This window comes from Hippoglossus hippoglossus, chromosome 21 (genome assembly GCF_009819705.1).
Source record: "Hippoglossus hippoglossus isolate fHipHip1 chromosome 21, fHipHip1.pri, whole genome shotgun sequence".
Taxonomy (NCBI): domain Eukaryota; kingdom Metazoa; phylum Chordata; class Actinopteri; order Pleuronectiformes; family Pleuronectidae; genus Hippoglossus; species Hippoglossus hippoglossus.
In genome coordinates, this window is record NC_047171.1 from 9,101,473 (window position 1) to 9,114,271 (window position 12,799).

Here is a 12,799-nt window from a genome sequence, read left to right on the forward strand (position 1 = left end):
CTAGAACTCTTGTAATTTTGAGTAATTATCAGAAAGTATATTTATCTTTTGGTGTCTATCATTTTTCTTGTATTTTGGTTCTTGCCGTTAGATAGGCAGATAGACAGATAGACAGACAGATAGATAGATAGATAGATAGATAGATAGATAGATAGATAGATAGATAGATAGATAGATAGACAGACCGACCGACCGACAGACAGACAGACAGACACACACACACACACGGTAATGACGGTGTCGGGTTGCCAGGTTGACTGCGTGTTGTTGAGGCTGATAGGAGGATGCAACCACACAAACCTGGCAACTGGGACTATGCGCTGGTAGCAGCAGCCAGTATGGCGGACAGCGAAAGTGATTTGGAAACAGACGGACTTGAATCAGCTCTGGACTCACTGTGTGACAGACACTGCAGCGACGAGTCGACCCTGAACAGCAAAGACTACTGCTCTGAGTTCTGTGAGGTATGTTGGACTCCATTTGGCTGCGTGGTCTCCCGAGACGGCGTCTGTTTATAGCTAACGCTGCTAGCCTGGCTAGCTAGCATTAGCCGCCAGACTAGCGTTATTAATGCACTTGTGTAGCTAGCGCGAAGTGAGCCGTAGCCCACCGGAAACACAACAGAAAGGCTCAGCAGACTGTACGAAGTTATAAACCTGCTGTAAGTGAGTTCAAGAACCAACTCCTATGTTAGTTGTAGCTGATATTTGATCATGCACAGCCTTTTAGCAAGTCCGTTGAGCTAAGCTAATTATCGGTGTGTAGTTTATCTGGTTATCATGTTAACTGGTGACATTTGTTTACATTCAGCCTCTCTGAACTCATTTCAGATGTTCGATGTTGATGCAAGTTACACTTTCGTCACATTCATCAAAATCTCGGTCGTCAAAACTCGCGTTAAAAAAACAGTGACAACCCTCAAGACATGTACCATAACCCCCTGCGACAGGAATGCAAATTTTTAGATAATATGAACTCATAGCAACAAGTTATAAATAAAGCAATGACTTGGGATTCGAACCCATCGTTTTGAGAAAAGCTTGTGCAATGTTATCTATGTCTAAACGTCCATCTCAACTTGTAAACATGATTTGGCCACTTGATACGCTTAAAAGGATCGATGCCTGTCACAGCTCAAACCCTGTCGTAACAAATGCATTGATGTGGCAGCAAAGTTAAAATGCATGTTGAGAATAGCGAGACTGAACAAAAGTATCGCAGACACAATCTGTTTGACATGAAGTACACAATCACTGTGGATCCCGCTCCTGCAACGCACACACTCATCTATCAGAAGATATAAAAGAAGTACATGGTCATTTAATAGTCAGTAAGTGCTCCAGATAAGCTTTATGTTGACCACACACCAGATGCAGTTCAGACAAATAATTTGTGAATACAGATAAACTAGGTGAAGAGCACTTCCATTCTCTGACCGAACCCTGCTCATCATCAGGAACATCCACCACTTCACCTTTAACAAGCTATAAGTGGAGAATACATGAAAGCTTAAATTGGAACTTAAATTTTTCAACCTGCTTTATTCATATAGTATATGAAGATGAGCTCTGTTTAATTTCCCACCCAGTGTTGCCTGGACAGAGATATATCCGATCTTTTGTTGCCAAAAGTCTGTCAAATGAAGATTTTACCTCCCTGGTGGATTTGTGTTAGAATTACAAAGTGCACTTCTGCACTTTTTTGTGTGCAGTCGCATCAAGACGGGTGGTAGCAGAATCAAAGCATCTAGTTAGAACAGCTATAAGATAATAATCCAATAGGTATGGAATAAAACTATATTGAAAGTTTATTAAATGAGCCACAATGCACTGTGGAGAAATTGTGCCATATGCAGGACTACAAAGTTTCTCTGACTCCTATGAGCGGTTTATGGACCGGGCTCTACCGCTAGCATTTGTAAACATACCTGAAGCTCACGTCAAGCATCCAATCGGAGAGAGGTCTGAAAGTCTTTTCCATTATAGATGTTGAAGTATTTCTACCTTTTTGGGGAAAAAGAATACCATAGTTTCTACAACATGTTCTCTCTTTGGCATAATGAGATTTTGAGTGTAGCAGAATGATCAAAATGGCTCTTCTGTTCCTTCTGTCTATCCACCTATCCATATATCTGTATGTAATGTTATAAGTATATCCATCCACAGCAGTAACAGGTGTTTTATGTGTTACAAGTCTAGAAGAAACATTTCAAGTTTATTATAAGATGTCATTCCTTTCTTCGCCTAGAGCTGTCTCCAGCACTGAAAAGCAACACCAATCTTGACTTTTGATCTGCTCTTTCTATCACTTCATTTCCTCTACTGAAGTCAGCGTGTTAACCAGCTAACCTCAGCCTGATGGGCCCATTTCATCAATTTTGTACACTAAGTCCTTGTAGCATCCAGTCTGCCCTAAAAAAGTATTGCTGCTCAGAGGGTGTATTATAACTTCCTCTTTTGTAAACACAACAATGGAAGAAGCTCTTCTCAAGTGAAAATCATTACTATCCGCTCTGGGCAAGAAAGAGAAAACTTACAAATAGCTCCTTCAAATGCAGGATTCCAAATAATTACTGTAGTGACCAACTGAAGCCAATTTCTTCTAAGTTAAAAAACATGTTTAGTGTTTGGGTGTGATACTATGTAAGATTAACTCTTGTTGTATTTTGTTTTTGTGTTGTTCCATGTTTTGCTTCCCAGCTGGTTGAGGACTACACGGGGCAATGGCAAGTTCCTCTTCCCCAGCTGAAGCTGCTGCGGACAGCACTCAGCAGTTTCACCAAAGCCACTGCTGCCTTCCCCGATGACTGTCAGCACATCTACCATGTCCTCAGTAGCCTGGCCTTGTAAGTAGTTTACTTGGAAACTTTTTGGTGATGACAGATACACAGTTTTTTCAATCTAATTTGATTAACTGGCTTGTAAACTTCAGCATCAAACCAGTTGCTGCCATGTGTTACTGATGTCTCTCGCACGCGATGAATTTAAAAATGAGAAAAACAACTACAAAAAGAAAACAAATATCTCAGGATTAAAAAGAGGTGGCATACATGTAGAAGAAGTCGACAAATATGTGAACAAGATTCGAGAGCTTGTGACGATGAGGCAGACGCCTGTGTCAATGTGCTGTAAACAAAAAAACATGTGATTTTCACATCAGAAGTTATAGGTTATGTCCTGCCTCCTGCACGCTCTACCCTGACACCCCCCCCCTCGCCTCAATGTTTTGAACATTTTCCTGTTGTTGTGAACACATTTGACCCGGACCATCTGCTGCTATATTATTCATATGTGAAATGGAAAATGTCTAGACCCAATTTTCTGGGCATTATCCAAAGTTCATGTCTGAAAACAACTTTTTTCTGTTTGTCTTGCAGGAGCTTCTTTGAACTCATGCTGTTTTTCAGCAAAGAAGAATTTGTGGAAGCGCCTTTAAAAAACATCCTTGATTCCTTTCAGGTGACAAAATTTGCCACAGCGACTGTATTGATTGTATTTTCAGGCTATTATGGACCCAAGGATCTTAACAATCATGCACTTGGTCATTTCAAAAAAGGTAATCTTTTTACCACTGTTTGCAGGAGTGTCACTTTCAGCTGCTAAGGCACAGGAATGGCTACTTTCAGCAAGTGAAACAGACCATCAAAGCAGGAGGCCCATGGGAGAATCCAGTACTGCAAAGAATCCTGAAGGAGGCAGACTTGCCACCCAAAGAGGGTAAGCTCATAATCACAGCTGATTAAACAGCAGATATGAACACATAGAGCTCTGCCTTGTTATGTATTGCACACCAACCCCAAGAAGTCTTCAGTTATAAACATAACCATCTTAATGGAGAGATACAGGTAGGACAGAGTGGTGAGAGATTAGTAGAGAAAAAGGGAGGGATTGATATAGACTTTCCTGTCTATCATTCAATTATCACTCTCACACTGCATGGCTGTCAGTTTTTGCAAAAATCCAGTTCAATTGAAATTGACTTGACAAAATTGTCATATATTTGATGTTTCATAAGATGTTATTATCAAACCCTTTTCACAAATAAATGTAATTGAAGCTTGATATTTTTCAGTTTAACCATAAACGATTTTACATTGGCGCATATCAGCAAACAAATATAGATCCCACGATGAAAGGCTTGCCGTGGCTGATATTATCGACCAACCGATATATTGATAGGGCTCTACAAATTACCCTAGCCCAATTTGTATCATTTATTCAACATGTCATTCCCTCCCATGCAGTTGATGAATTCTTGAGCTCGGAGTTGCCGGTGTTCTTGGAGCTCCGGGTTCGTTACCTGCAGGCCTGTGAACGTATGCAGGAGGCCATGGGCCTGGCTAAAAGCTGCCTGGAGAATCGTGAGGCTGGAAAGCATCTGTTCTTTCATCAGGCTTACCTGACCTGTCTCTGCAAGGCGTCACTGCACGAACATCTTCACAAGGAGGTGAGAGAAGAAGAGCATAAGATAAGGGGGTTAGCCTAAATTAATGTGTTTGTCCCTTAAGATATCTGAGGCTGAGATACATGGAATGGATTACACCTGCCGATGATCATTATGAAAAATAAATTATGTTTCTATGTTAAAATTAATTGTTTTACTAAGTATGTATGCATGTACCTCTACGAATCTTCCTCCTCAGATGGCAGAGATAGACGGCCGAGATGCAGTGGAGATCATCTGCAACACAGAGAGTGTGGAGAAGGATGAGCTCCTTTTGTCACTGTGTAAAGCTTTCCTTACTCAGCATCTTCACAATGGGGACATGTATTACATCTGGTTAGTGTCTGGACAACTACTTCACACAAATATACACTGAAATATCTCCTCAGTTTTTACAGTTGAATGTTACTTTCAGTAAATTCTTTCTTTAATTCTTTAAAATTGCTTATATGTGTGTAAGGGGAGTCTTTGGCAGGATACATACATTGATTTCTTAATTTGGTTCCTTTGTATATCTATGTTTGCTGTTTGATGAAAACATAACTAAACTATATGTTTTTGACTCATCCTCTGCTGTCTCCCTGCAGGGACCTGGTGTTCATCTGGAGTAGGCTGCACCTTCGGGCCCATCCGTCAAGACAAGGCTTCCTGGCTGAGTGCCTAAAGTTGGCTTCCTCTGCTACCAATGTCAGAGCCATCTTCCCTTTCATCAAACTGCTCACCACAGAGGTTCGACATAACTCCTCCTCGTCATTTTTTCACACATTGTGCTCTAGAAAAACGTTTTTTTGCTATAGATCAGGTTAACGATATATAACATTTTCAAAAGCTTTGAGTGTTCAGGAGCATTGGGATCAATGATAGTGAAATGAAAAATTTCTGAATCAATCAGGACACGTATGTCTTTTAACTTTAACCCAGTAAAGTGAGTGAGCAAAAATAGAGGTCTGAAGCAGCAATATATTTCTTTAATTCAAATAAAATGTGAACAGTGCAGGTATGCTGTTAAAATGTTTTTTTTTTTAAATTTATGTTTTCACTCTCATTTGATTCTTCTATCCACTATTTTACCTTATTTAAATGACTGTGCCTTTCGAACAGGTGGGAAGTGAAGGGATCCAGGTCTGTGTGGAGCTTTGTGCCAGGGCCCTGCAGCTGTGTGACATGCAGGCCGACTCTGTGACCTGCTCTCTGGTCTGCAAGACCATCGCCTTCCTTCTGCCTCATGACCTGGAGATCTGTCGAGCTTGTGCTCTGCTCGTCTTCTGTCAAGAACGCAGCCTGGAGGCTTACAGAACCGTCTGCCTGCTTTATATGCATCCCGACCAGGAGCCACATCCAAACAACAGCCCTGTCCGGACCAATGTCCGCTTCCATATTCTACAGGTATGAGGGGGTAAAGAGGGGAATATTTTCAACCTCTTTTAATATATTGGCTATATTCGCTTTTTGATCTTTGACTAACATTGTTTCCCATCTTTGTTTTCCAGATGATGAAGGAGCGCTTGTGTTTTGACCCTGAGTTCTGGAACCTCCTGACCATCAGGACCCATTGCATGGAGCTGATAAGTGACAAGGTCATGAAGGCTGCTGTTATGAATGAGATGAAAGAAGAAGAAAGGGAATACAGTGAAGAGCTGTCAACAAATTGTTCAAATGACTCATGTTCTCAAGATCGCAGTTTGTGCAAGTGCACTGAAGCTACAGTTGCGAAGCAAGAACTTCCAGAAAAGCAGATTGTAGACAAACAGGCAGAAAAGTGTGTTCCTCCAACAGATAAAGTTCCCTTGAAGAGGAGAAAATGGAAGAGAAGGCAACGAAGGAGAAAACATTCTGTGTCTGATGATGAAGCAGAGCCTCGTGATGATCCAGAGTTCAAATACAATCTCCAGCCCACCTCTTTGGGCAATAAGCCCATGTATTCACTAAGACGCAGTCACACTGACAAGGAAAACTCTGCTTCCACAAAGTTCCCTCTAAACCGCAAAAGAGAGTATCTGTCTCGATGTGTGAAGAGCCAAATTTTGAAAAGGAAAGGCCAGAAGAAACGATGGCTGCAAGGCCTTCCAAGGCTGGAGCAGGTACAGACTGTTAAAGAGATAAAGGTCAAAGTTAAAGGGAAGAAACGAGGTCGGAAGCCTTTATTCAAATATGAACTCTCTTATCCTGATAATGAAATATTCCTGACAGTAGACGGATCTGGTTTGGACGAGGAAACTGACACAGAGCTGGAAATGCCACATCTGGTGAATGAACTTGAACAAAAAAGCGAAAACCAAGAGACTCATCTTGAGCCGGTAAATGATCTTGAAAAGGAAAATACTGTGGTTGTGCAAGATACTGACGCGGTCTGTGTGAATAGTCTAACTGAACAAATCCAAGAGGAATCTCAAACACGGCTTGGCTCAAAGCTTAGTGAAGGTCCTCCTGGTGAGGCTCAAGCTTCCATCTCTGCCGTCGAAGCTGATCCTGAGCTCGATGGCCCACTCTTAGAGTTACTGGATTGTCCAGTGGATCTGCTGCACAGCTACTCCCTTAACTCCAGAAAGCCTGACAGTGAAAAACTGCAACCTGAAGAATCCTCCGCGCCAGATGGGCTGAATGGTGATGCAGAAGAGGAGCCCCTGTCCCAAATGGAAACAGAAGTCTCTAAACTCAAGGTCAGTTATTTGTTTGTGGTCATAGTTTGTAATTTTTCCCCAAGGAACTTGACAATGCAATACATTCTATTTTGAATGAAATGCCGCAGAGGAATCTGTATGTTTACACACTGAGTACAGTATTTAAAAATGATGCTGTGTCGGCTCTTATCACAACAAACTCTCCAGACATCTTCGTCGGTGTCTTCAATGTGTTTGTCAACAGGTTTTTTTTATTACCGGGAGATAATTGTTTTCTCTTGGTTTTTTTCTTTTTTAATTTTTCGACTCAATCTTACAGAATTTTCCAGAGTTCATGTCTGAAAACAGCTCATGTGTATCAGTGAAGAAAATGGACAAACAACCTTTATTTGATATTCTCCTGACTTTTTCTGTGTGACTTGTAGCACTGATTTCAGTGGTTTGTGTCCTTGTCTTTTCTCCAGGTGAAAACCAAGAGAACGTGGAGGGACAGAATGCTCCGTACTCAACAATACGCTCATTTGGCACACCACTGCACTCTCTGCCGTAAAGACTATAAAGGCTTGAATGTTATGAGGCATGCTCTCTCACACCTCAAGAGAAGGAAAATCAGATGTATACTCTGTGGAAAACGCTTTAAACAGTTCCCTTTTGCCAAAAAGCATGTTATGGACCACTTTGATGAAATGTGCAAACAAAAACCCCCTGACAAGGAGCCCTGCACCATGGACACTCCAGCTGCTAATGGAGTAGCAGAAAATGTGGAGAATCTGAACCAGCCTCAGAATGAAATTCAGACTCACATTTCTGATGAGGAAATTCCTGAGCGGAAAACTAGCAGCAAAATCAAAGTTTCCAGCCTCAAGAGAGAAGATCGAATCATCAGAAACCTCCGCACCCTCATCAAAAAGACGTCCGTGCTTCACAAAAAGTGCAAGAACCCTAATGCAAATATTTTCAAGCGGGTAGATTTCAAGGATGAGCAGGTCGACATTAAAGACGGCCTGGTGATCGTACGAGAACCGTCTGTGATTGAGAGGGAAGGGCCCGATGAGGGGGAGAAGAAGCCAGCAGAAGAAAATGGCTACGGTGTGGACATCACATATCACCTGTGCCCGTCAGTGTTGTGTGATCGAGTATTTTTGAAGGTCAGCACCACACTGACGAAGCACGCTCTCAAATGCCACATAAAGGAAGAGGACGTGCTGGAGAAGACTTTTATTTGGGCCAAGCACAAGTGTACCCTCTGCCTCAGGTAGGATGTTCGGTATATCAGGCATCACAGACAAACTTATCAACACTTTAATGTGATTGTTTATGACTGTATCTGCACTACCAGCCTTAAATTGTACCTGGATGTCTTATACATTACTGCAAACATAGTCTTGATTCCTGGCATTGCTGGCCATTAATACAGAGTCATCATTCTAAAGCTGGTACCTAAATCCAGAAATTGATTAGGTTATTAATCAATATTAAAACACTATCCCTCTTTCACTATTTCTTACTCATGCCACCACACATATACACACACAAATGTTGACAGCAGACACATCTGTAAACTGGGTTAAAACAACATTACTTGGTCTTCGTGAAGAAAGTTTAGGAATGAGATCTGATCACAAGTTGTCGCAGGAGACCGATTCAAGATGGATTTTATCGTCCGGTGTGAACAGTTGAGCTTAAAGCTGTCTGCTTGTGATCAGATCTCTCAGGATTGATGTTAATACCAGGTCTGAACAATGGGCCAATGATAAGTTAGTAGTTCATAAACAATACTTGTTAACCATCTTGATATGCTAAGTTATAGAACAGTCTCTAAAAACTTTTACTCCCTAGGTGCTGATTTTACAAAAACCTGGATCTTTAAATTTCACCATTGTTTTATACGTTGTTTTGATTCTCCAGTCTGCTGCTAATTGTTCTTTACTGCACACAGTGTGTTTTAGAAGATGTTGACTTTGCTTTCCTTCAACAGGCAGTTGCAGTTTCTCCAGAATTATAAAGACCACATGAAATTCCATGATAGTCCTCTGCAACACTTCTGCTACCATCTAGAGTGTGACCAGCGTTTCTTGACGCAGCAAGAACTGAAGGACCACGTGAACACCCACAAGCCCTTCAGACCCCAGTGTCCCTTCACAGACTGTGAGAAGCTCTTCTCGAGCCTTCAGGGCCTCTACGATCACGAATGGAGACACTACATCCCAGCTCCTCAAAGAGAGGAGTTGGAGTTAAAGGCCGACAGAAAGATAAAGCAAAATTCGGAAGCTCCGTGGAAGCAGAGGGTGAAGGTCGAGGAGTTGTGGCTGCAGAATAAAAAGGGACAGAGGGAAAGTCCTATCCCAGATCACGTCGAGGCCTCGCATGTTGAGGATCTCAGAGAAATGAGCCAAACCGAGAAGCAGGATTGTGAAGCAAATCTTTCAAACAGCAGTGAAGACCTGTCGAAATCAGATGATCTTACAGAGAAACCAGTCAGTCATGATGACAGCGAAGCCACCATCAATGGATTTGAGGATGTGGCAAGTTCCCATGCTGGAAGTAATTCAACCACTCCACCTAAGAAAGTTCGAAAAAGAACGATAGTCCAGTTGGACCCTCTGAATGTCCGAGACCTTGAGGATTTGTCCACTTTGGTTGAGGGAGTCCAGCAGAAGCTGGGAGAGCCGCACATCACCGAGCACAAGACCTTCAGACCCGAGGATCCGTCCTACGCCACGTTCGTCAAAGCCCCCTTCATCCGGCCGCCGCCCTCCACCTACCTGGATGAATCTGTGCTCTCCATGCGCAAGAGGAGGGCCACCGAGGAGGTTGGTCAGAGGAAAAATGTCTACTGGAGCAATAAGAAGAAGAAGGAGCCCGAGCTCAAGAAGGAGCAGAAGGTGGACAACACGGCCCCTGAGCAGAAGATCAGACAACGCTGTGACAAGTGTTTGTCCTCCTTCGGCAGCTTAGAAGAACTAAAGAAACACCAAGCGCTCAACACCTGCTCTTCACTGTTTGGCTTCGATTCTGACGATGAAAGTAAGTTCACTTGAATCACTAATTCTGAAATATATGAAGTCATTATGATGTGAATAAGTCTAACTCCTTTGGATCATTGGTTAATTGTCTTTCCCATGTTTTGTTCTTATTTTTAGGTTAGTGCTTGAAGAGGAGCTGAAGCTGGAATGACCATTATACTCCGTCACCTGGCTCAGGGCAAACCTTGAACATAGATCAACACTGGAACCTTTTCTTAACACTCAGATACAGATAACACTCAGATTATTGCATTCATGGACACCTGTGTGTCAACAAAGGCAGGATATGTGCCAAAATGGTTATTTGGAGGATTTTATTTATTCATAAATAACATTTATAAAATATTTGGAGGATTATATTTATTCATAAATCTTCTTAAGCAATAAGTGAATCCGTGTTAAATATTCCTTTTCGGTCAAATCAGTGATAAATCAATCATTTCCTTCAATATTTTATCACATTTGAAAACAAAATGGGACTTTTTCTTCTCGTCGTATCTAAAAGTTATTCTGGAAAATGTGTGATAACTACGAAACCAAATACAGCCCAGGACAGCCTCCCGAGAGTAAAAGTACACAATAGTATCTATAACATAACTTCACACTGATCAGTATTTATTTTTAGACCACAGAATGACAGTGTTGTAATGACAAAACCTTTCTGGACCTAACACACCGCTGTTAAGTTCGTATGGTATGGATTTTACCTGCAGCGCATCACGATCAGTGTTTTCAGCTTCATGAAACATTCTGAAGTTGTGGTAATTAATGAAAAGTTGAGCAGCACGGTGTGTATGTTGCTCTCTCTGTTATGAATGTACAGTCTTCCAGATGAATCATGTGCCGCTCTGAGTTCTTTGTAGAGAGGTCGTATGAAAAAACATCCAATTATACACGACGATAACTGTGGACATGTGTTGGTCGTGTTCTTTTTCCACGTCTCTAAATTACAAGATTTTATTTTACTTTTCAATAAATCCTCCAAACCTTTGTCAAATAACTTTTAAAACTGAAAGAGGACGTGTTTCCAGTGCGTGTGAGCTGCTGCTTGTTTGTAACAAGGCTCAACAGTGTTTACCTTTTGTTAACTGGACTTCTGGTGATGGCATGTCAACATTGATCAAAATGTCTGAAACCATGTAAATCAGCCTTCGTACTGTCACAATAATTCTCTGTACAGCATAGGAGTTATTCATAATTCTATTAGTGCCAATACTGAATCAGTGTTAGACTGTAGGCGAAGATTGAACATTGAACCAGTGACACCAGTTTGCTTTGAATTTCAAAGATCATGTATTTCATCCTGTTGAATATCTGAGACCGGTCCTCAGTTGTGTATATACTTATGAGAAGGTTGATCTGTTTGATAACTTTTTAACGTAATGTTTTTATGGGACTGTGCACTTAAACCTGCTTATTTATATGTAAAAATGTGAATAGATTGGATTTGTACAGGTAATGACTCCTCATCTATTTTTCATAAAGAAAAGGTGATTAAATTTGTTTGAATAAACAAACGGTGAATCTAAAGTCTGTTGTTGTTGATCATAGTTCATATCAAGGTTTAGAACGTTTTGGTTTCTCATTATTAATGTTCATGAGTCAGTTTCGTGTAGTTCATATTTAACATGCAACTAGAATAGCACTCAGCAGAGCGCATACCTCTGATAAGGCTCAGCAGTCAATCAAGCTGCAACAAATTACACTCAGAGATATTAGTTCCATAAATGTGCCTGATATTTTCATTAAGATCCACAAATGATTCCCTGGAAAATTGGTAAAAATGTCAGAAAATGCCCAATCTCACAATATTAGAGAAAATAAAAAAAATAACTGGATCCACCGCTTTGTCCGGATCGACGTAAACATTTTAAGAGTTCTTTCTTGGTCTCATCTTTACAACAAGTTTCATGGAAATCCATTCAGTAATAGTAGTAGTAGAATCAGCCCTATAGGCAAAAAGGGACCTGGGGGCCCTACGCTATCACCAGTTACTACCTTGTCTGTGTGGTAACTGGGGATGGAGTATCTGCCTGTCAATTCCTGCAGGGTGTGTGAAGACGACTGGAGGAAACACGTCAACAAAACACAACGGCAAAAAAAAGAAAGGACGGCATCAAATTAGATAACACAACAACAAACCACAATGGCAAAAAAGAAAAGGCGGCAGTGAATTTTAAAACCCAACAACAAATTAGAAAAGACACATTTATAGCATTAATATGCTATTTAGAGCAAATACAATGTGTCACGTGCCAGTAGGAGAATAAACCATATGGTATACACACTATTTAACGCATATACAGTACAGTATCTGGTATTTAGATACTATACAGTATCTGGCAGATGAGACAAATTAAACCCCTGAGTACAGCAAATATTCTTTAAGGTCGTGGGAAATTGCCTCGTCTAATACCTGGTGCTTTCAGTGATGTTCCCTGGGGAGTGTACTAATAGTTCTGCTGCAGCAGTTGTTCGTGTGCTGTGGACTTCATTACAAATGTTGGTTCAGTGAATGTAGCACCTCACAAGTCTGTGTGTACATGTACATGGACACTCTGCTATTGTAAGCCGATATATGTTGTGAAAACATTTGACAAAAACTGGACAGAATACTGTTGGTAATAGCGGCTGGTTCTCACTTGCAAACCTCTGAGTTATTCCTTAGCGGTGGTTTCTCTGCAGTGTTTTCAGGCCATAGTGAAAGAA

At 41.2% G+C, this 12,799-nt stretch overlaps 2 protein-coding genes across 3 annotated transcripts in view; one reads left to right on the forward strand and one right to left on the reverse strand.

The window, feature by feature from the left end:
- The first annotated feature begins 295 nt into the window (after window positions 1-295).
- Window positions 296-10,422, forward strand: LOC117754845 (zinc finger protein 292-like). Of its 2 annotated transcripts, none has more exons than XM_034574165.1 (12): window positions 296-464; window positions 2,700-2,845; window positions 3,377-3,458; window positions 3,581-3,716; window positions 4,244-4,446; window positions 4,643-4,779; window positions 5,031-5,172; window positions 5,545-5,829; window positions 5,934-7,103; window positions 7,502-8,319; window positions 9,043-10,091; window positions 10,208-10,422. In XM_034574165.1, the coding sequence occupies exons 1-12, from the start codon at window positions 339-341 to the stop codon at window positions 10,210-10,212; spliced, it is 4,299 nt and encodes a 1,432-aa protein (XP_034430056.1). In that variant the 5' UTR covers window positions 296-338; the 3' UTR covers window positions 10,213-10,422. The 2 variants fall into 2 exon arrangements, with proteins under 2 accessions (XP_034430056.1, XP_034430057.1); XM_034574166.1 differs by having other exon boundaries at window positions 7,529-8,319.
- htr1fa (5-hydroxytryptamine (serotonin) receptor 1Fa) overlaps window positions 2,305-12,799 on the reverse strand; it is a 38,688-nt gene continuing 28,193 nt past the window's right edge. Inside the window, exon 4 of the transcript XR_004612501.1 lies at window positions 2,305-2,316. The gene's annotated coding sequence lies outside the window, so the exon portion shown is untranslated. The remainder of the gene's footprint in view (window positions 2,317-12,799) is intronic.